Below are 22083 nucleotides of genomic sequence, written 5' to 3' on the forward strand. Positions count from 1 at the left end.
AGCCTATACAAATGAGTAAATGTGGAGTGGCTTGTTACATTCGTGCTCATGATAATCGTCTCCCCGCCACATTATGGTGAGAGTGCAGTTTTGTAATTTACTCATGATTGTAATGAGGGTCCCACTCTCATTTAGGTGAAATAACGCTAAGCAATTTTCACATTATATGATAAGACCCTTATTGTCGCGCCCCTACCCTGGCGTTACTCTTTCAACCGCATGATGGGGGGTGCGGCACCACCACCCACTTTCTTTTTAACAATACTTGTAAGTGTGGACAACGCCTACTTTCTATACTTAGTTTATTTTTCAACTTTTCTAAGTATACATGCACATACACAACGGAAACATTCAATTATTCATCTTCATCGTTATTACCATTTACACATATGCACAACGGATATTTTAATGGGAGAGGCAACACCCTGAAATATGAGTCTTCCCGATGATAATAATAATACTTTACAAAGTATACATTTTTACAGTGTTTGCAAGAAACCCCAAGTTTCCTTGGTATAATTTCTGTCACAACTGTGCAACCCAGCCTGCACCGTTCGGAGTGCCCACTGGTTTTACCGTCTGTCACAACTCGTTCACCGTTGCACTGTTCAGCATGTTGTTCACCGTTTCACCGAACACCTTCGTTCACCCTCGGCTCGTTTAGTTAAATGCCCTCAACTTGTTCAGGCAGACGCCCTCGCTCGTTCACTCGTTCAGGCTAGCGCCCTCGCCCATTCTATTGTTCAGATTGATCTCGCCCGTTTAATTGTTCATGCCAGCGCCCTTGCATGCCCTTCCCTGTTCAGTCGTTCAGACCAGCGCCCTCGCACACCCTCGCCCGAACGCCTTCGAATGACCTTGCCCGTTAAGTCGTTCAGAAAAACGCCCTCACATGCCCTCGCTCATTTGGTCATTCAAGTCGACGCCCTTGCCCAAATGCCTTCACACGACCTGTGGTTCCGTTTTCGTCGTTTGTTGTGGATCCATTCTTCGACCCAAGAGTCCGCCTACACTTCGCCAAATTTCAGTCTTCCCAAGTAGCTCGCCCTCCTAGCTCGCATGAACACTTGGAAAATTCACTTGAATGATTTTTTCCACCATTCCAACACTCTACTTATATGGCGGTTGGCCCATCGGTTGGGGAATCGACTCACTAAGCCGACCCACCGTTTCGTTTAGCTCTCCCCTCCATCACGTCAGCACATGGTGTGGGTGCCCATGCCCGGGACCACCCCCACATATAAACTCGCCAATACTCCTGACACTTAGTCATTTTTCAAGATGACTTTCGCATCGCACGTCGGCTCGTCTCCTTCGTTCGGTCAACTCGTCGCATCGTGCGGGTGCACCCTAACTCGTCAATTACCTCCCAGCTCGTCGCTTGCCTGTTGTGCGCCCTTCACTCATTTCCTCCGTTGTTCAGCCCAACTCGTCGCATTGTGCGGGCGTGCCTAACTCGCCGGTTGCCCTAGCTCGTCGCCCGCTCGCCTGTCATATGCCCTTCGCCAAACGCACCGTGACTCGTGGGCCTTACATTCTCCCCCACTCTAAATGGTTGTCGTCCTCGACAACACCATCATACGACATCGCAAAGTGTCGCTAGCTCCAACATCAAAATGCTCATGCTGCCTGCCTCTACTCTGCCATCGCATAAACCATAAAGGCTTATGTCTCCATGAATTAGAAAGTCTCCTCAATCCATGATCATCAACCACATCCGTCGCAATCCCCACATGCTACCCCACCATGGAAGGCTGGTCCCTCCAACTCAAGCTACATGCTCACTGCAACATATCGTGTCGACCTCATCATGTATCGTCATCGTGTGAACCACTGCCATGATACTCCAACACAATGCTAACACATCTCAGTACACTGCTCGAGCCCCATGATCTGAACTAGTCTGGTGATCAGTCCAACTATCACGCTCAAACCATGAGAATGCACATCCTCATGCCATCATCAGTGGTTTCTCCTAGCCTCCTGTCACAACATCAACTCGATCAAGAATCCATCTCCATCTCCATCAAAATGTAAGCCATGCCCAGGTCCATGAAGTAACCCCCATCTCATTTGCAACATGCTATCCATGATGTTGGTGTCAATGTGTTGCATGTCAGTCAGTCTCATCTATCCCAACATCATCATCCATATATGTGTAAAATCCATCTCTTCAAAATAAAGAGATCCTCTCATCAGACCGACTCTCGATGTGCCACATCTAGGTCCATGAAACAACCTCCATCATATTCGTAATGTGTCATCCCTCAAGTCTGCCAAGGAAACAAGTATACACCTGTCTCATCACCCATGTGCTGCCCATGATCATAAGCCAATTAGCTCCCATGTATCAAAAGTGGTTAAGTCTCGGTTCAACCCATGCCCAAGTGTTGCCACCAAGGCGATGCAACTCCATCACTCCAAAGTGTCTCATATCGATCCTCCACATCAAGTCGCTCTCTTAAGCACACCCATAAATGTACTCAAAAGTATGCACCCCATACTACATCAAAGTCTCTAACCTCAGCTCCTCAATGCCTCAGATCCTCCAATTCCACCATAATATGAAGTCCCCAAAAGTCACAACCTCATGTCATCATGAGCTCCATGAGTCATCTCCAACCAACACCCTAGCAAGCATACATGTCTCGACCCAAAGGTATCTGCAAGATGCCTCAGCTCTCCATGTAGAAGGAATGCTCCATAGTCTGCTCACGAATCCAGCTAAGTCCATGGCCTTGTTGTACCCAAGTGCACAACATCCCCATCGGCTCATAAGTAAAACATCTCCATGTCATGTCATCAAATCCACTTGCGCAACATTCCTGCCTTGGCACTCCTCATTGGATGCCCATAAGTGACACCTCTACAAGTGCTCCTGCATAATGTCCCTGCATAAGACTGCCATGCTCCATCTCTCCAACTTGATGTCCATGACTCAAGTTTCCCATGTTGTCCAACTAAGTAGACTCATCACAACAATCGGTCATTCTCATCCAAGTCTGCAATCTTGTCTAGTGAACTTGGTCATCCAAACCATATCATCAAGTCATATGAGTCTCTTCCATCATAGCTCCCCCACTAAAGGTTCCACCAAGACTTCCTCTTGGTCTCGGCCATGAGAAGTCCACCCAAGTATCATCAAACTCAAGTGTGTGCCCTTCTCTAATCTGTCCATGAGTCATGCCGGGCACTTAGCCAATTTCTCCATATGGCTAAAGCATGACCCATTCCTCCGCAATGATCATCATGTTCCTCCCTTGTCATGAGCATTTGCACCTTCTGCCATAAGGTCACAAACAACCCCAACAAGCTCTGCAATAGTCAATGGTCCTTGCCTCTCCATACAAGGCCTCATCGTAGACATCCATGGTAAGATCCTCCATCACATTGGCAAACTGATTTTTCCCTTCCTTGCACATGGCCCATCTTCCAAAATCTCAAATGAAACACAAGTATAAGTACTTACTTCATTATGAGGCTCCTCCATGTGAGTATCCTCTTCCACCAATGTCTGCAAACTGCACGATTCTGGTCCAACTTGAACAATTTCAAGTTCATCCTCCATCGTTGTCATATCTGCAACATCCTCAAACATCACAACTTCCTCTTCCTTATCATCGCAATTTGCAACTTTCTCCTTATCATGGATGAAAGCTATGAACTGCTCTTTCTCAAGAGTTAGCCATTCCAGCTTCTTCCGAAGCAAGTTCTTCCTTATCTTCAACTCCTTGAGTTCTGCATCAAATAAGTCTACTTTCCCTGCAAGTCGATAGGCTTCACCTCTATTCATGTCAGAGATCCCTTCCTTGACCAAAGCACGAAGAGCATCCCTCGTTTCAAACAAGTCCTTGCTCAATTCTACAATTCTTTGTTCCAAATCACTTGATTCTTCAAGTAGACTTCCTTCAGATTGACTTGGCCCCGATGTGTGCCCCTGCCATTCTTCAAAGGTCATAATCCCTGCAAAACCCATTTTCTGCAAAATGGACATCCTCCTCGATTCTCTGAATCTAGTTTCTGCTCCTTGTCACGAAGTGCAACAAGATCAACTTCAACTCGTTCTCTGAATCACCAAAACCCACGGAATACAGAGCTCTGATACCATCTATCACGAAGTGATAGTGGGATCAGTGTCTCTTCAAATATTCAACGAAGCCCTGCAGAAAATCAAGGGCTCTGAGACCATCTATCACGCCCCTACCTTGGCAGTACTCTTCCAACTGCACGATGGGGGGTGCAGCACCACCACCCACTTTCTTTCTAACAATACTTGTAAGTGTGGACTACGCCTACTTTCTATACTTAGAGTTTATTTTTCAACTTTTCTAAGTATATATTCACATACACAGCGGAAACATTCAATTATTCATCTTTATTGTTATTACCATTTACACATATGCACAATGGATATTTTAATGGGAGGGGCAACTCCCTGAAATATGAGTATGCCCGATGATAATAACAATACTTTACAAAGTATACAATTTTACAGTGTTTGCAGGAAACCCCAAGTTTCCTTGGTACAATTTCTATCACAACCGTGCAACTCGACCTGCACTGTTCGGTCTACCCAAACCACCGTTCGGAGTGCCCACCGGTTCTATCGTCCGTCGCAACTCGTTCACCGTTGCAGTGTTCAGCACGTCGTTCACCATTTCACCGAATGCCTTTGTTTGCCCTCGACTCGTTCAGCCAAATGCCCTCAACTCGTTCAAGAGGACGCCCTCGCCCGTTCACTCGTTCAGGCCGGCGCCCTCGCACGCCCTTGGTCGTTCCGTCATTCAGACCCACCTCGCCCGTTTAGTCGTTTAGACCGGCGCCCTCGCACGCCCTTGCCCGAATGCCTTCGCACGACTTAGCTCGAACGCCTTCAAATGACCTTGCCCGTTTAGTCGTTTAGACAAACACCCTTGCACGCCTTCGCCCGTTTGGTCGTTCAGGCCGATGCCCTCGCACGCCCTCGCTCGAACACCTTCGCATGACCTGCGGTTCCGTTTTCTGTGTTTGTTGTGGCTCTGTGCTTCGGCCCAAGAGTCCGCCTGCACTTCGCCAAATTTCAGTCTTCCCAAGTAGCTCGCCCTCCTAGCTCGCATGAACACTTGGAAACTTCGCTTGAATGATTTTTGCCACCATTCCAATGCTCTACTTATATGGCGGTTGGCCCATCGGTTGGGGCGTCGACTCACCAAGTTGACCACCGTTTCGTCCAACTCGCCCCTTTGTCACGTTGGCCCATGGTGTGGGTGCCCATGTGCAAGACTACCCCCATATATAAACTCGCCAATACTTCTGACACTTTGTCATTTTTCAAGATGATTTTCGCGTCACATGTTGGCTCGTCTCCTCCGTTTGGTCAGCTTGTCGCAACGTGCAAGCGTGCCCCAACTTGCTGGTTACCTCTTAGCTCGTCACTCGCCCGTCATGCGCCCTTCACTTGTTTCCTCCATCGTTCAACCCAACTCGTAGCACCGTGCGAGCGTGCCCAACTCACCAGTTGCCTCAGCTCGTCACCTGCGCGCTCGTCGTGCGCCCTTCCCCAAACGCACCGACTCATGGGCCTTACACTTATGGTGGCAGTGAAATCTTGTAGTTTACTCATGATTGTAACAAGGGTCCCACTCTCATTTAGGTGAAATAGCGCTAAGCAAATTGCACATTATTTGATGAGACAATAACAATGTCATTAATTTATATATGCAATGACTTAATTTATCACCTAAACATTAGGTACAAATCATATGAATAATATTCAAATGTACATATCTCCGAGCCCAAGGACATGCTTGCCACCTCATGGGCACTCACTTTATAAGATAAACTTTAATGGCGCAACGCACTTATGTATTACATAATTTATAATTATAAAGTGCCCACTCACATTTTTCTTATCTTGCCACTAGAGTCAAATCCCGTAATTTTCGGCTTAAACCATTCAAAGAGATAGAATTCATAATGATCAAGTCCATGGTCACATCATTGTCATAGATTTTTCCTTAACAATAAGGTCAATTCCTTTTTTTGGTCTACTTATTTTTTTTTATCCCAGTAAGTTCAAATATTTTTCTCTTTAATGCACTCTATTCTAGAATAGAATATTTTTCTTGGGCCAGTTGCTTTTTCCTTGGTTTTAACATTATTTTACTTTTCTCTTTAATGTCACTCTATTCTAGATTCTAGAATAATATATTTTTCTTGGGCCAATTACTTTTTCAAGGTTTGAACAATTCATTTGAGGAACAATTTGAGGACCTCTCTTTTTGAACCAGTGCTTTGCATCATAACTTTGAACAACTCTTTTGTGATGGAAAGAGAAGGGGCTCTGGCTGGAAAGTGAGATGTTTCTTCCTTCTTTTTATGTATGGTATAGATTACCTTCTGTGTATTTTCCCTGAGTAGTCACATTAAATGAGGAATGAGGCATTTTCATGGTTGCATCTTGATTTTGAATAAATCCTTTGTGAGGGAAAGTATGAAAGAGAGAAGACTCTTCCTCAATATATAGTACACATAACCTAATCTTCCTTTTAATTGTGGCCCATGTGAATGGGAATCTTAATGGGTTGGCATGCATATCTCCTTTTGAATTAATAATGGTAGGTGGTCAATATTTTAATAAAAATGTGATATGCAACTGCCAAGTTTCAGTGGTGAATATTTAATTGAATGTGATACGCACCTGCCTAGTCGTGTACATTTTGTCTTTGTTATCCATATTTAATTAGTCAATAATGGACAACAAGAATTACAATATTCGTTGTTTGGTGGTTGTTTATTTGGTCACTATATTTAAAATACGTGTATCAATGGAGTTCGAATACCCAACCGCCCATGTGACCAACAGACAATCACTCACGGTAACTTGTAAGAAACCAGCTGGGAAGAAGCAAATAAATTGTTTATTTTTTAATAAAATTCAACGGTCATGTAGGATCGTGCAAGCTTCTTTGAAGGAACGCAGAAATTCTATGGCAAAATAAATATATGTAAATAAATATATTTATGCTGCCCATTTGCAAAAGATCCCAAAGCAAAACAGTATTCATCTGGAAAAACTTCCGATTAGTGTGTGTAAGCTGATATCGAAGTTCAAGACAGCTCGAAAAGATCCCAAAGCAAAGTTCAAGACAGCTCGAAAAGATCCCAAAGCAAAACCAGTGTTGAACTGGGAAAACTTCCACAGCAATCAGTGAAAGCCAATATCGAAATTCAGAACGACTCGAGGAAAAATTACCAGAAGTTGATGATGTTGTCATATCTCGAATCATGTGGTGTAGAAGATCACCTCCTTCCGAGGATGGATATGTTAAATTGCAGGAAGGTATACAGTAGATTTGATGGTCTGGTCGAGGGCCTTATTCCAAAAGTTCAGGAGCTCTTTTTGCTGGAACAACGAAAGCCCAGAAAACAGCAAAATCCCATCTATGAGCAGTTCCTGAACATCCTCAATAATGGCGTTGCATTGGTGAAAAAGTGTGAGAAAACCAGCCGTTTTAACGTTTTCCAGAAACTCAGATATGCTTCTCAAATCCACCAGCTGGAGAAGGAGATTCTTGACTTGGTTCGGTACCAGATGCCTGTCCAATTAAGTCTTGATGTTAAGAATCTTGTAACAGAGATAAAGCGCATTCGCCAACTGAGCGACCAGTCCATGGATGAGAGAATGGTAAATGAAGCAATCGTGGCCAAGCTCACCAATGATCCACTGAAGAATGCCATGATGCTACAACAAATGGGTTCAGATGATATGCTTGATGGAGATTTGGAAGAAGCTCCTGCGTGTAGTTATAATGGCTCGGTGAAGTCTGATTTTATCGTAGGGCTTGAGGAAAATATTTGGAATTTGAAGAGAATTCTGCTCCGGAGAGATGTGTCCGTGGTTGGGGTGCAAGGTATGGGGGGCGTTGGCAAAACGACTATGGCGTTGGCCCTTTCCGATGACCAAGAAATCAAAGGTGATTGGGGTTTTCATTATTCTAACAGTGTAAGAAATTAAAGGTTTTTGAGGTTTTCATTTATTCGAACCGTTTTGATCTCCTGAAAGAGTACTAAAAAGTGTGATTTCTAGCTTTTTTTTTCGTCTTTCATTTTAATTGGTGTGATGATATTTAGTTTATACTTTCAGGTTCGCCATATTGTATTTTACAGTATGCTTTTGGGTATAGCTTAATGCCGCACCCCAACCACAGATGGGTGTCGCTGGTTCTAAGTTTTGGTTCCACTGTCCTTTCTTTCGGTCATTTTTTGGACTTGCCTGCAGCTGCATATGTATTTAGCCTCGAGTTTTTCGATTACTCTGCTTGCTTTTGATGATGTGTGTTGCTAGAAAGCCCGTTTCTTGTCCATTTTTCTGTTTCTCTTACTGCCATATGAAATTTGTTGTATTAACTTACGCAGATGCATCCAACTGCCAGGGCTAAGCTGTAGCTTAAGGTTGCAAAACTCGAAGAAACAAATCCTGACTTTCAATATCTCAGGTCTCTATGTCTTATGAATTCTAGGTATGCATTCTCAGGTCTGAGACCCGGCTTTTGATGGGTTTGTGCTATTGTATTTTACAGTATGCTTTCGGGTATAGCTTAATGCCGCACCCCAACCACAGATGGGTGTCGCTGGTTCTAAGTTTTGGTTCCACTGTCCTTTCTTTCGGTCATTTTTTGGACTGCCTGCAGCTGCATATGTATTTAGCCTCGAGTTTTTCGATTACTCTGTTTGCGTTTGATGATATGTGTTGCTAGAAAGCCTGTTTCTTGTCCATTTTTCTGTTTTCTCTAACTGCCATATGAAATTTGTTGTATTAAGTTACGCAGATGCATCCAACTGCCAGGGCTAAGCTGTAGCCTTAAGGTCGCAAAACTCGAAGATACAAATCCTGACTTTCAATATCTCTTGTCCATTTTTCTGTTTTCTCTAACTGCCATATGAAATTTGTTGTATTAAGTTACGCAGATGCATCCAACTACCAGGGCTAAGCTGTAGCCTTAAGGTCGCAAAACTCGAAGATACAAATCCTGACTTTCAATATCTCATGTCTCTATGTCTTATGAATTCTAGGTTATGCATTCTCAGGTCTGAGACCCGGCTTTTGATGGGTTTGTGCTATTGTCCATGTTTAATTCACTCAATGCACCGTCTAGATTCAAAGTTGAATGGACACAATACATACACACAAATACTTGATGGGTTAACCCACCTCACCTGAACAGTAAAATACACCTTGATTTGCGCGGTGCATTTGAAAGGGACGCAATTACAATTGTAAGCCATGGCTACAGCAAATATTCCTTTTCCCTACCTCCCTAGTTGCCGCATTTGACTTTTTACAATCATTTTGTTTTAGTTCACAGTGTTTTCTATACGGGAAACCAGATGAGCTGAACATTGAATGGATTTTCCGTCTACTTATGGCTCTTTTCAGTCTAGAAACTTATGGCTCCTGGGATGTAAAATTAGTTGGTGATAAAGAGTACTGTCAAGGCAATTGTTGGGACATAGCTGGTTCAAACCTAGAGTAGCTCAGTATTATTGTAGGCTGCATGCAGGGCAGAGTACCCATAAAAGTTAGAGTGATCTTGAACGTAATTAACCCTCGTCACTTGTGTAAGAACCTGTCCTTGTTACTCATTCAACTAAATTTAGGAAAAAAAAAAACAAGCGGATACAAATATAAAAAAAGAAATGCAGAATTTATGAATTCTAATTGATATTTTAGAAAATCTTAATCATTTTAGTACATATCCGCCTACATACCGCAGAAAGATTTGTAGTAATATCCCGAATCTCGAAAGAACAGTTTACCAGCGAAGTTATAAGGCTCTGTAACCAAGTCCAAACTTCCTTACCAAATGGACACTACCAAAACAAGATCAACTTCTTCTTTCTCACAGTAGCTGTAATTTTCATTTACGAGTATTCTTATATGAAGCCTCTTTTAAAGCTGAAAACGTCCTGTATAGCAAGGACCAGGCTAGGAGTCTTATGACGGAAACCTGGAATATTTTGCGCTGTTTATGCTTGTCATCATTGAAATTACAATTCCTATAGTTATAGGACTCGGTGGAGTCTTCTGGGAACTCCCATATTCAAGATGGCTTGACAAACCGAACAAAAAAAAGGGAAAAGAAAAAAGTTAAGCCAAACCAACATCTGAAAGTCTTGGCTAAATTGATGTGAGCGGTAGCCCCTTAATATCGTAGGAAATTTGTTAATTTAACCATTCTTTACGAGGCATGGGTCATGCTTAATGACTTTGCCCAGATTAACCCAAAAATGATATGTCATGTGTTGGACTGTGGAAGCTCCGTAGTTGCTTAAACTAAACAATAAAGAGAACTCTAAATGAATAGTTCACAATGCAAGACACTTCATAAGGCATTGTAATTGGTGTAGCAAAGCTACTTCATAAGGCATTCTTATTGGTGTAGCAAAGCTACTTCATAAGGCATTCTTATTGGTGTAGCAAAGCTACTTCATAAGGCATTCTTATTGGTGTAGCAAGCTAAGTGGGTTTGAATATTGGAAAAACTACATGGTTAGAATGAGAGGAGTCTCTGGGATGGGTGACTTCTTGGGAAGTCTTGCTTATCAGATGTAATGAATGCTAAGTGTGCTATTCAATACAACAAGAAATTGAGTCATTTGACGAATGCTCACGAGATATTGGTCATGTTTTATGACATGTGAGATATATTGGACTGCATGAAGCCCCTTAGTTCTTAAGCTGGTTAAGCTTGTGTAACTTGTTAAGTTTGACTTTGAACTCAGGAGAGGTTGGTAAGATTTGCCTGTACTTGTCAAGTTGATAATGAAAACCAACATGGCTATTGCTTTTGGGAAAGTATCCTATGTGTTTTACTAAATGACCCAATTGTTGCCGATGTTTCCTTTGATTTTAAAGAGTATTTTACCAAATGACCCAATTGTCGCTCATGTTTCTTTTGATTTTAATTTGTTTAAAATAGAAATTATGGTTCAGCTTGGGCGCCATTTAATTCTATTATATGGTACCCATGAACGCAGGTTTAGCGAAAAGTTTAAGATTAAGAAAATCGGATTCTAATGGCAACAAGCTTGGTTTTGGTTGCCATCTCTATCTCTTGTGGATACATGTAACTTGGGACATGCAGAAATTATGTGTGGATTTCAATGTCAATCTCTTTAGTGACTTTTCTGATAGTGAAACTAAATGTATTCTCGTTCAGATCTTGGATTTGATCTAAGCAATTGTCTCTTTATGAATGCCAGGTGCTTTCCGAAACAATATCATTTTCATCACAGTGTCACAGTCCCCAAACCTGAAGGTAATTTTAGAGACTATGTGGGAGAAGATTGTTCGCAGGAAGAAACCTGTTTTTCAGAGTGTGGAGGATGCACACAGACAGCTGCAGCAGCAGCTGCTGAGGCAAGCTAAGCCAACTCTGGTGGTGTTGGATGATGTCTGGTCTAGGGCAAATTTGGAAAACTTGATATTTGAAGGTGAAGGTTATAAGACCCTTGTAACAACCCGAATTCGTTCTATCATACCCACAGCCACCTCTACCCAGATTTATGAATTGCCGGTGCTGGCTGATGCCAATGCTCAGTCCCTCTTTTGCTTCTGGGCTTTTGGACAGAAATCAATTCCAACAGATGCAGATGAACATCTAGTCAAGCAGGTCTGCCTCTTACAGTACTGGAATGTTCTTTATAATTTATATGCAATATATTATTGTACTAATTTTGGTGAGAGTCTGTTTGGGTTTAGGGATTTCAATATTCGCCATTAGACTAAATGCTGTTCACTACAAGCTATTATGATATTGGCATATCCCTATAATTGGATTTCTTCAGTAGAATCAGTTTTTCCTAAAAAGCTATACATTCATCTTCATAAACAACAAAACAAAACCTGTAAATGGGCATTTAATCTTATTTGGCATGATATTCATGCTTTTAACAACAAAAGAATCCACATACAGTATTTCCACTTATTTTGTTATTGATTTATGAATCACAGGTGCAAGCAGAATGCAAAGGCCTGCCACTCGCTCTGAAGGTGATCGGAAGCTCTTTGCGTGGTGAAAGTCGCCCAGTGTGGGAGAGTGCTAAGAACAAGCTCCTGAATGGGGAGTCAATATCAGATTATCATAAAGAAGGACTTCTTAGATGCTTGGAGAGCAGTATTGATGTCCTGGATGAGGAAGTACGGGAGTGCTTCTTAGACCTGGGGTCCTTTCCAGAGGATAGGAAAATATCTGTGGATGCATTATTGGACATCTGGGTTTATGTGCGAAAGATGGAGTGGCACGATGCTTTTGTTATCTTATTGGAACTCGCTAGTAGGAATCTGTTAAACCTAACAAGCAATCTCAGGTAAGTGCCTGCTCTTCTATTTGTTGTATGCTCTGGATCGTTGATCTTAGTTTCTTCCCTTATACATTGTGTGTTCTTGGCATTTGGATCTAGCAGGAGTTGTGCAATCAATTATGGAAGTACCTCGGAGCTCTACTTTTCTCAACATGATGTAATGCGAGACTTGGCCCTATATTTGGCATCCCGAGACTGGATTGTGAACAGGAAGAGGTTGTTTATGCCTAAAAAGGAGGATGGACTGCCAGGGAAATGGGAGCTACTCAAAGACCAAGCTTTTAATGCGCAAGTTGTTTCAATTCACACAGGTGGGTTCATTCTTACCAAAGTTTAATTAACAAAGGGCATAGACAGACACTACTCTCATGGACCTGGACTAGAAACACCAGAGAACATGGCTAAGTATAATCATATGGGACTCATTTATGTTGAGATTTCTTTTAATTAAATTTGGAGAAAATATCGTGAATGTGACAACAATAGGATTTGTTGCTAAATTGACTCCATTTAATCCTGATGAGGAGTTATTGCATCCTATATTTGTTGTGAGTGAATTTATGATTCAGCCTGTAGAGGCAAATGTGTAAGAGGGATGTGAGGTGAGTGGGAGAGCAGATGAGAAACTCTGCTGTTGTAATCTTCCAGTTGATGAATGAGATTGCCGATGCCTCTGTTTGGTGGACGTAGCCCAGATTGGTTGGGTGAACCACGTTAAAATCTCTGTATCTTCATGTTTGTTTATGCTGTGTGTGATTATTTAGTTTCCGCTGTGATTTTTGCTTCTACAATTTATCATTGAATGATTATGTTTTGAGTATTTTCTCTGACTGCATCCAACTCTTTACCTTTATATCATAATTTGCTATATACCCAAAATTGCATATGAACCCAGTCACCAATTTCTTTAAAATTTTCAGCTAATTCTTTTACCTTTATATCATAATTTGCTATATACCCAAAATTGCATGCGAACTCAGTCACCAATTTCTTTAAAAATTTCAGCGATTTCTTTTGCATTTATATCATAATTTGCTATATGCCCAAAATTGCATATGAACTCAGTCACCAATTTCTTTAAAATTTTTCAGCTAATTCTTTTACCTTTATATCATAATTTGTTATATACCCAAAATTGCATATGAACGAGTTAATAATGTATCCTGGATGCTTTTCTACCAGAGTTTACCTTTTCGCTACTTAGGAGTGCAAGATTTTGTTGATCATTCACCATATTATTTCACTTGCAATATTTTGAGTAAATCCCAAGATTTTGTGTGTTTGTCATCCGAGGACTCATCTATGTAAATTTCTAGGTGCTGGTTGTTAATATCAAAAGATCTTAGTAAAGATATGTAATGATTTCATAATTTTTTCGATAATCTAAAAGTTTCTAAATAAACTTCGCATTTGTGGTTTACCAATGTAGGTGCAATGGAAGAGGATCAGTGGTGCGAGATGAATTTTCGACAAGCAGAGGCCTTGGTTTTAAATTTTTCTGCGGGCAGCTACTTTCTTCCTTCGTTTTTAAGTTCTATGACAAAGCTTAAAGTCCTCATAGTACTCAATTATGGATCAAAGAGAGCCACAGTAAACGGATTACCGTCGCCATCTTCTCTTCCACAGCTTAAGACCATTCGCTTGGAGAGGTTGAATGTGCCCTCACTTCAAGAGCAGAGCAAACTCTTTCAGAACTTAGAAAAACTCTCGTTGAGCTTATGTGAAGGACTTGGAAATATGTCCAGGTTTAACACCACCCAGTCCAGCCTAAAGCTTCCCATAATGCTAGATTTTAACTTGGACCACTGCTGTGATTTGGACGAGTTGCCCTCTGATATTTGCGACATGTTTTCAGTGGTAAACTGGTCTATCACCAACTGTCACCTTCTTCAAAAGTTACCTGATGACATGGAAAAGCTTAGCTCTTTAAGAATGTTAAGGCTATCTGCATGTCTAGGCTTGAAAGAGCTACCAGCATCCATTGGAAAACTTGGGAAGCTTGAATATCTGGACATTTCGCTGTGTGAGTGCTTAAAGGAACTTCCCGAGGAAATAGGACAACTAAAGAAACTCCAAGTACTTGACATGAGAGAGTGCTCTCGTTTGAGGAAGCTACCTAAATCAGTGGAAGGCATGAAATCTCTGAGGCATGTTATCTGCGATGAGAAGATTGGGCAGCAATGGTTGCGTGTCAAGAGCTCTGTTCTCAACGACCTTAAAGTTGAAATTGTGGATGCACATTTCAGCTTGGATTGGCTCGATGGTTGATATCTAGCCTAGACAGGATGCAGGTGCAACTAGACTGGTAAGAAATGAAGACATAGATCTAATTTTTGCTATTATAAATACCTGGTTCTCATGTGTCAACAATGTTTACTAACAAACTGACAATATTTCTTTACGAACTTTCCAGCAATTCGCCTGCATTCATGACGAGGACATAGTGCGGTCAATACCATTTCCGATATTAGCATTTGCTGAAGCATTCCAATTACCAGTACGCTCTCTAAGCTTTCTCTACGGCAGACGCCCTCCGGTGACAGCATGGCATTTTGAATCTTTACTAGCGTGTTTATGGTTTTGTGCGGTGTGTGTGCGCACTTTATTTTGAATAAGTACACTTTATTTTAAGACTAAGAATTATGCACGTAGGTTTGACGTATGTGTGGAGTCCTAGGTATTGAGAAGTTACCAAGCTTATCAGAAGTCCTTGGCCTCCATGAATGTAAATGGTGATTTCCTTTAGAATGTCTTGGTTTATATTGTATTTGCAATGACACTAGTAGTTTAATGCGATGACACTATATTTTATATCTTGGTTTATATTTAAATGTGTTTGTTTTTTTCCTTCATAAATTTTAATATTTACGTTTCTCAAGGTTTTATTGAATTCTTTCTTATTGATTACCGTTACTTTTACTAAGTTACTTTACTATAGTTTTTATTGTTGTATTTTTTTAAATGCATTTATATTTAATTTATACATAAATTATTTTAATAATAATAATAATAATAATAATAGATCATAATTTAGTCAAATTTTATTATTTTATTTTTTTTAAATATCTAGAACTTGAGATGTAATAAATTTATATGGTTAGGAATGGTGTTACATGCTACTTTAAATGTATTTATGTTATTTATATATTAATGTTTTTTAATTATTTAATGATCATATTGATAATTTAATATAAAACTATATTTTAGATAGTTATTATAGATGCTTATTGTGGTTTACTATCTTTTTAATTTATATGGATGTCCTTGTTTTAATAGTAGTAAAATGGTTGAGAATCATCTCAAAGATAGTTATGTTTTTTTTGTTTGTTTCTTAATTAAATTAAAAAATGTCATGTTTATATGTGTTATTGGCAGTGTTATTGTTGTTTACTATCTCTTTAATTTATATGGATGTCCTTGTTTTAGTAGTAGTAAAATGGTTGAGAATCATCTTATATGGATGTCCTTGTTTTAGTAGTAGTAAAATGGTTGAGAATCATCTCAAAGATAGTTATGTTTTTTTTGGTTTGTTTCTTAATTAAATTAAAAAATGTCATGTTTATATGTGTTATTTGCAGTGAAAAGGTTGAGAATCATTTTAAGATAGTTACACTGTTTTTGTTTTTTAATTAAATTAAAAAAATGTCATTGAATTCTTATTGATTATTGTTAATTTACTATGTTTTTATGGTTGATTTTTTAAAATGCATTTTTATTTAATTTATACATTAATTACTTTAAATTATAATCTTTTATTATTATTAGTCAATTTTTATCTTTTTTTAAATATCTAAAATTTGAGATGTATCATGAGATAGTGTTTTGATGCTTACTATTAGTGATTTAATTTATATTGCTTTGTTAGTTATGTTTTGATGCTTATTATGAATTGATGGCTATTGTTGTTTACTATCCCCTTAATTCACATGGATGTCATAGTTTTAATAGTAGTAAAAGGGTTTAGAATAATCTCAAAGATAGTTATGTTCTTTATGTTTCTCAATTAAAATAAAAAATGTTTACTATTCCCTTAATTCACATGGATGTCATAGTTTTAATAGTAGTAAAAGGGTTTAGAATAATCTCAAAGATAGTTATGTTCTTTATGTTTCTCAATTAAAATAAAAAATGAACTGTCTAGTGCACTCAGAGGGTTGAGAATCATTTTAAAGATAATTATGTTTTTCTTGTTTTTTAATTAAATTAAAAAATGTCATGTCTATAGCTTTTATTGATTTTTTATTGATTATTGTTACTTTACTATGTTTTTACAGTTGTATTTTTTTTTAAATGCATGTATATTTAATTTATACATTAATTATTTTTATAATAATAATACTTTATAATTTAGTAGACTTTTATCATATTTTTAAATATCTAGAACACTAGATGTAATAAATCATAGTTAAGAATAATATTCCATGTTACTTTATATATATAATGATCATATTGATAATTTAAAATAAAATTATAATTTAGTTAGCTATATTTTGATACTTATGAATTGATGTCTATTGTGATCATTACTTTATATATATAATGATCATATTGATAATTTAAAATAAAATTATAATTTAGTTAGCTATATTTTGATACTTATGAATTGATGTCTATTGTTGTTCACTATCTCTTTAATTTATATGGATATCCTAGTTTTAATAGTAGTAAAATGGTTGAGAATCATCTCAAAGATCTTTTATGTTCTTTTTGTTTCTCGATTAAATTAAAAAATGTCATGTCTATAGGTGTTATTTGTAGTAAAAAAGTTGAGATCATTTTAAGATACATGGTTTTTGTGTTTTAGTAAAATTAAAAAAATGTCATGTTGATAGATTTTATTGAATTCTTATTGATTATTGTTAATATACTACATGTTTTATTGAATTTTTATTGATTAAGGTTACTTTACTATTGTTGCATTTTTTTAAATGCATTTATATTTCCTTTATACATTAATTATTTTTATAATAATAATAAAAGATTATAATTTAGTCCACTTTTATCATTTTTTTGAATATCGAGAATTTGAGATGTATAATGACAGTGTTTTGATGCTTACTATTAGTGATTTAATTTATGTTGCTTTGTTAGTTATGTTTTGATGCTTACTATGAATTGATGCCTATTGTTGTTCACTCTCTATTTAATTTATATGGATGCACTAGTTTTAATAATAGTAAAATGGTTGAGAATCATCTCAAAAATAGTTATGTTCTTTTTGTTTCTTAATTAAATTAAAAAAGTGGTGTCTATATTGTTAATCATTTTAAGATGGTTATATTGTTTTTGTTTTTTAATTAAATTATTTGATGTTTACTATTAGTGATTTAATTTATGTTGCTTTGTCACTTGTGTTTTGATGCTTATTATGAATTGATGCCTATTGTTGTTCACTCTCTTTAATTTATATGGATGCACTAGTTTTAGTAGTAGTAAAATGGTTGAGAATCATCTCAAAGATAGTTATGTTCTTTTTGTTTCTTAATTAAATTAAAAAAGTGGTGTCTATAGGTGTTATTTGCCGTCAAAAGGTTGAGAATCATTTTAAGATAGTTATATTGTTTTTGTTTTTTTAATTAAATTAAAAAATGTCATGTTTATAGGTTTTATTGAATTCTTATTGATTAATGTTAATTTACTATAGGTTTTATTGAATTCTTATTGATTATTGTTACTTTACTATGTTTTTATTGTTGCATTTTTTAAATGCATTCTTATTATAATTTAGTCAACTTTTATCATTTTATGAAATATCGAGAATTTGAGATGTATCATGAGATGATGTTTTGATGCTTATTATTAGTGAATTAATTTATGTTGCTTTGTTAGTTATTTAAGTACACTTATTGAGTCATATGGTTGTGATAACCTCACTTAGATATTCTAGAACATTTTTAATAGTAGTCCTATACTAAATGTGGAGATTTATCTAGAAGTAGGTATGCCTTTATAGTTTAGGAGGCTTTGTTGGTTATATAAATAAATGGAGTTCAATCATGTTATTTCTGGGAATTGAACATTGGTATGGAGGATACTAGTCATTCCTCAAGCTAGATAAACCGAATGAATTTTCTTCATATTTGTTATTTTGTGAAGTTACATCAATTTAGTTGAGACTTTGTATTTTTTGTTTGAAAATCCTATTCGTGATTCGGATTGGATCGTTATATTGGTTGCAATCCATCTCGATGCTTTGAGAGTGTAAAAAAACAAAGGAATCAACGATACTGGGATCATTTTTGCCAATGAGACTTAGTTTGGCAAAATAGGGTTTGAAATCTTCTAGGAGCATTTTGAAGTATCAAACAACATTTTTTGGAGGCAAAATTTTGACGCAAAAGCCCCACATCTTTGTTTTTTTATATTCTACATAGGCCTTTCCAACGACGCAAGAATTGCATCAATTAGAGCCCATATGCGAAACTTATGCCACTTTGAAGTTGACCTTTATGTTTTCACCACTATAATTTATGAGGATGCCACACCAACTTCTATTATTCATGGAAAAGGGGCTAGCCATGTGATTATGATGTAAAATTTTTTAGAAGAGTCCATATTGTAATTTTGGTTAAAAGTTGATATAGTCAAATCTAATCACTAGTAGGCTATTGGGCTGTGTTATAACCTGGCCACTAGGAGGAAAATGGGTCCTATTCTTTCGAGTGCATTCGTTCCATAACTGAGTAAAAATAGCCACAGGATAAGAGATAGAACACACAGATGAATTGTGCATTGTAGCAACCTAGACACACAAGCCATGTTCTTTTTGTTTCTTAATTAAATTAAAGAAGTGGTGGCTATAGGTGTTATTTGCCATCAAAAGGTTGAGAATCATTTTAAGATAGTTATATTGTTTTTGTTTTTAATTAAATTATTTGATGTTTACTATTAGTGATTTAATTTATGTTGCTTTGTTAGTTATGAATTGATGCCTATTGTTGTTCACTATCTCTTTAATTTATATGGATACACTAGTTTTAATAGTAGTAAAATGGTTGAGAATCATCTCAAAGATAGTTATGTTCTTTCTGTTTCTTAATTAAATAAAAAAAGTGGTGTCTATAGGTGTTATTTGCCGTCAAAAGGTTGAGAATCATTTTAAGATAGTTATATTGTTTTTGTTTTTTAATTAAATTTAAAAAATGTCATGTTTATAGGTTTTATTGCATTCTTATTGATTATTGTTAATTTACTATAGGTTTTATTGAATTCTTACTGATTACTGTTACTTTATTATGTTTTTATTGTTGCATTTTTTAAATGCATTTATATTTAATTTATACATTAATTATTTTTATAATAATAATAATAATAATAATAATAAAATATTATAATTTAGTCAACTTTTATCATTTTTTGAAATATCGAGAATCTGAGATGTATCATGAGATGATGTTTTGATGCTTACTATTAGTGAATTAATTTATATTTGCTTTGTTAGTTATTTAAATACACTTATTGAGTCATATGGTTGTGCTAACCTCCCTTCAATATTCTAGAACATTTTTAATAGTAGTCCCGTATTAAAGGTTGAGATTTATCTAAAAGTAGGTATGCCTTTATAATTTATGAAGCTTTGTTGGCTATGTAAATAATTGGAGTTCAATCATGTTATTTCTGGGAATTGAACATTGGTATGGAGGATACTAATCATTCCTCAAGCTAGATAAACCGAATGAATTTTCTTCATATTTGTTATTTTGTGAAGTTACATCAATTTAGTTGAGACTTTGTATTTTTTGTTTAAAAATCCTAGCTGTGATTTGGATTGGATCGTTATATTGGTTGTAATCCATCTCGATGCTTTCAGAGTGTAAAAAAACAAAGGAATCAACGACACTGGGATCATTTTTGCCAATGAGACCTAATTTGGCAAAATAGGGTTTGAAATCTTCTAGGAGCATTTTGAAGTATCAAACAACATTTTTTGGGGGCAAAACTTTGACGCAAAAGTCCCACATCTTTGTCTTTTTATATTCTACATAGGCCTTTCCAACGACGCAAGAATTACATCAATTAGAGCCCATATGCGAAACTTATGCCACTTTGAAGTTGACCTTTACGTTTTCACCACCATAATTTATGAGGATGCCACACCAACCTCTATTATTCATGGAAAAGGGGCTAGCGATGTTATTATGATGTAAAAAACTCTAAAAGAGTCCATATTGTAATTCTGGTTGAAAGTTGATATGGTCAAATCTAACCACTAGTAAGCTATTGCACTGTGTTATAACCAGGCCACTAGGAGGAAAAGGGGTCCTATTCTTTCGAGTGCATTCATTCCATAATTGAGTAAAAATAGCCACGGGGGATAAGAGATAGAACACACAGAGATGAATTGTGCATTGTAGCAACCCAGACACACAAACCATGTTTCTTTATATTCAACCATATTTCCATTCAGAACAAAAGTGGAGTGGGTTCACCTTCTAGTTGGGTTTTTCTCCCAAAAGAATTTACCAAAGACTATTTTGTGTCAAAATATGTATTATTAACAATAAATATACAGATAAAAAAAATTATTAAAATTTTACAAGTGTAAAATTTCAGATTTTAAAAACAATTTTATCAGATCTGTTGTGACGAACTATCCACGACAATTTACGGATCAATAATTTTAAGTTGTTTACATAAATTCAATAGTTATATTCTTTTTATTGTTACTATAAGCATGACTTAGTTAAAAATTGAGTGAAAGCTATTTTAAGTCAATAGTGGTCGTTTTTAGGCTTGCGGTGTTGTGCGTATATATTTTGATGTAATGAAACCTTTAAATAAGCGTGAAAATTCCAAATTGTGTGTGTAATATTTACGCTAATGTTTTTGGTTAATTATTTATTTAATAAGTTGTGTTTGTTCCTCACTTGTATCAAAGTGAAATTTTATTTCATTATTGGTAGGGAATGAGGTTTTTGATTCAAGTCAAAGCAATGTTGGTGTTTGTATGCATTGGTAAAAGAAGAAATGGACATGGTAAGTGTATTCCTAAGAAATCTTGAAGGTAATAACAACACTAAAAAAATGGTTCTTTTATAATGGAATTGAAATTTGTTTTTCAATTTTTCTCAATGGTTCATGGGCTTTGAGATCTGTGACCATCATGTCCATGGAATATTTATACTAGACAGATCCACTTGAAGGGATCAACTTCCTTCTAGTTCAACAACAAACCCTAACCTAGAGGGTGTTGAGGGAATTGAAATCGTGACCTCTCAATAGCAAGGGTGCTTTAACAATGGAAACTTGACCAATTAAGCCAACCCTCAAGGCAAAAATTTGTTTTTCAACTACATGTAAACTATGTACAATTGTAGGCCCTGGTTTAGGCACATGTACCCTTGCTAAATTATTGGTAAACTATAGAGATAAACCTATATGATATGGCCATGTCATATTTTAGAATACCTTGCTTATAAACTTTGAGGGAGGGTAGGACTAAAATAATTACCCTAAGTAAAGTTTAAAAGAGGTAATATTAGGATAGACTTGACTTAGTGAAAGAGTCAATAAGTGAAATGCGTTTTTCAACATGTAAACTATGTACAATTGTAGGACTTGGTTTAGGTACATTAACTATTTGATAAATTATTTGTAAACTATGGAGATAAACCTATATGATAGGGACATGTCATATTTTAGTATCAACTTTGAGGGAGGGTAGGACTAAGATAATTAACCCAAGTAAAGTTTAAAAGAGGTAATATTAGGATAGAATTGACTCAGTAAAAGAGTCAA

The 22083-nt window shown here is 36.9% G+C and overlaps 1 protein-coding gene across 2 annotated transcripts; it reads left to right on the top strand.

The window, feature by feature from the left end:
- Positions 1 to 6965: 6965 nt before the first annotated feature.
- LOC149245451 (disease resistance protein ADR1-like) lies at positions 6966 to 15158 on the top strand. Of its 2 annotated transcripts, XM_089457762.1 has the most exons (6): positions 6967 to 7955; positions 11245 to 11654; positions 11996 to 12351; positions 12448 to 12656; positions 13775 to 14650; positions 14759 to 15158. In XM_089457762.1, the coding sequence occupies exons 1-5, from the start codon at positions 7244 to 7246 to the stop codon at positions 14611 to 14613; spliced, it is 2526 nt and encodes an 841-aa protein (XP_089313888.1). In that variant the 5' UTR covers positions 6967 to 7243; the 3' UTR covers positions 14614 to 14650; positions 14759 to 15158. The 2 variants fall into 2 exon arrangements, with proteins under 2 accessions (XP_089313889.1, XP_089313888.1); XM_089457763.1 differs by having other exon boundaries at positions 6966 to 7955; positions 13775 to 15158.
- Positions 15159 to 22083: the final 6925 nt, after the last annotated feature.

Source organism: Pinus tabuliformis, chromosome 7, assembly GCF_031772625.1.
Source record: "Pinus tabuliformis cultivar Carrire ecotype Pingquan chromosome 7, CPIR1, whole genome shotgun sequence".
Lineage (NCBI taxonomy): Eukaryota > Viridiplantae > Streptophyta > Pinopsida > Pinales > Pinaceae > Pinus > Pinus tabuliformis.

What these genes read in the sequence shown, in the direction of transcription:
- LOC149245451 (XM_089457763.1), top strand. Translation starts at nt 7,244, where the DNA reads ATGATGTTGTCATATCTCGAATCATGTGGTGTAGAAGATCACCTCCTT. An exon ending in AACCTAACAAGCAATCTCAG is followed by an intron (nt 12,352 to 12,447) that starts GTAAGTGCCTGC and finishes TGGATCTAGCAG; the next exon opens with GAGTTGTGCAATCAATTATG. An exon ending in AGTTGTTTCAATTCACACAG is followed by an intron (nt 12,657 to 13,774) that starts GTGGGTTCATTC and finishes TTACCAATGTAG; the next exon opens with GTGCAATGGAAGAGGATCAG.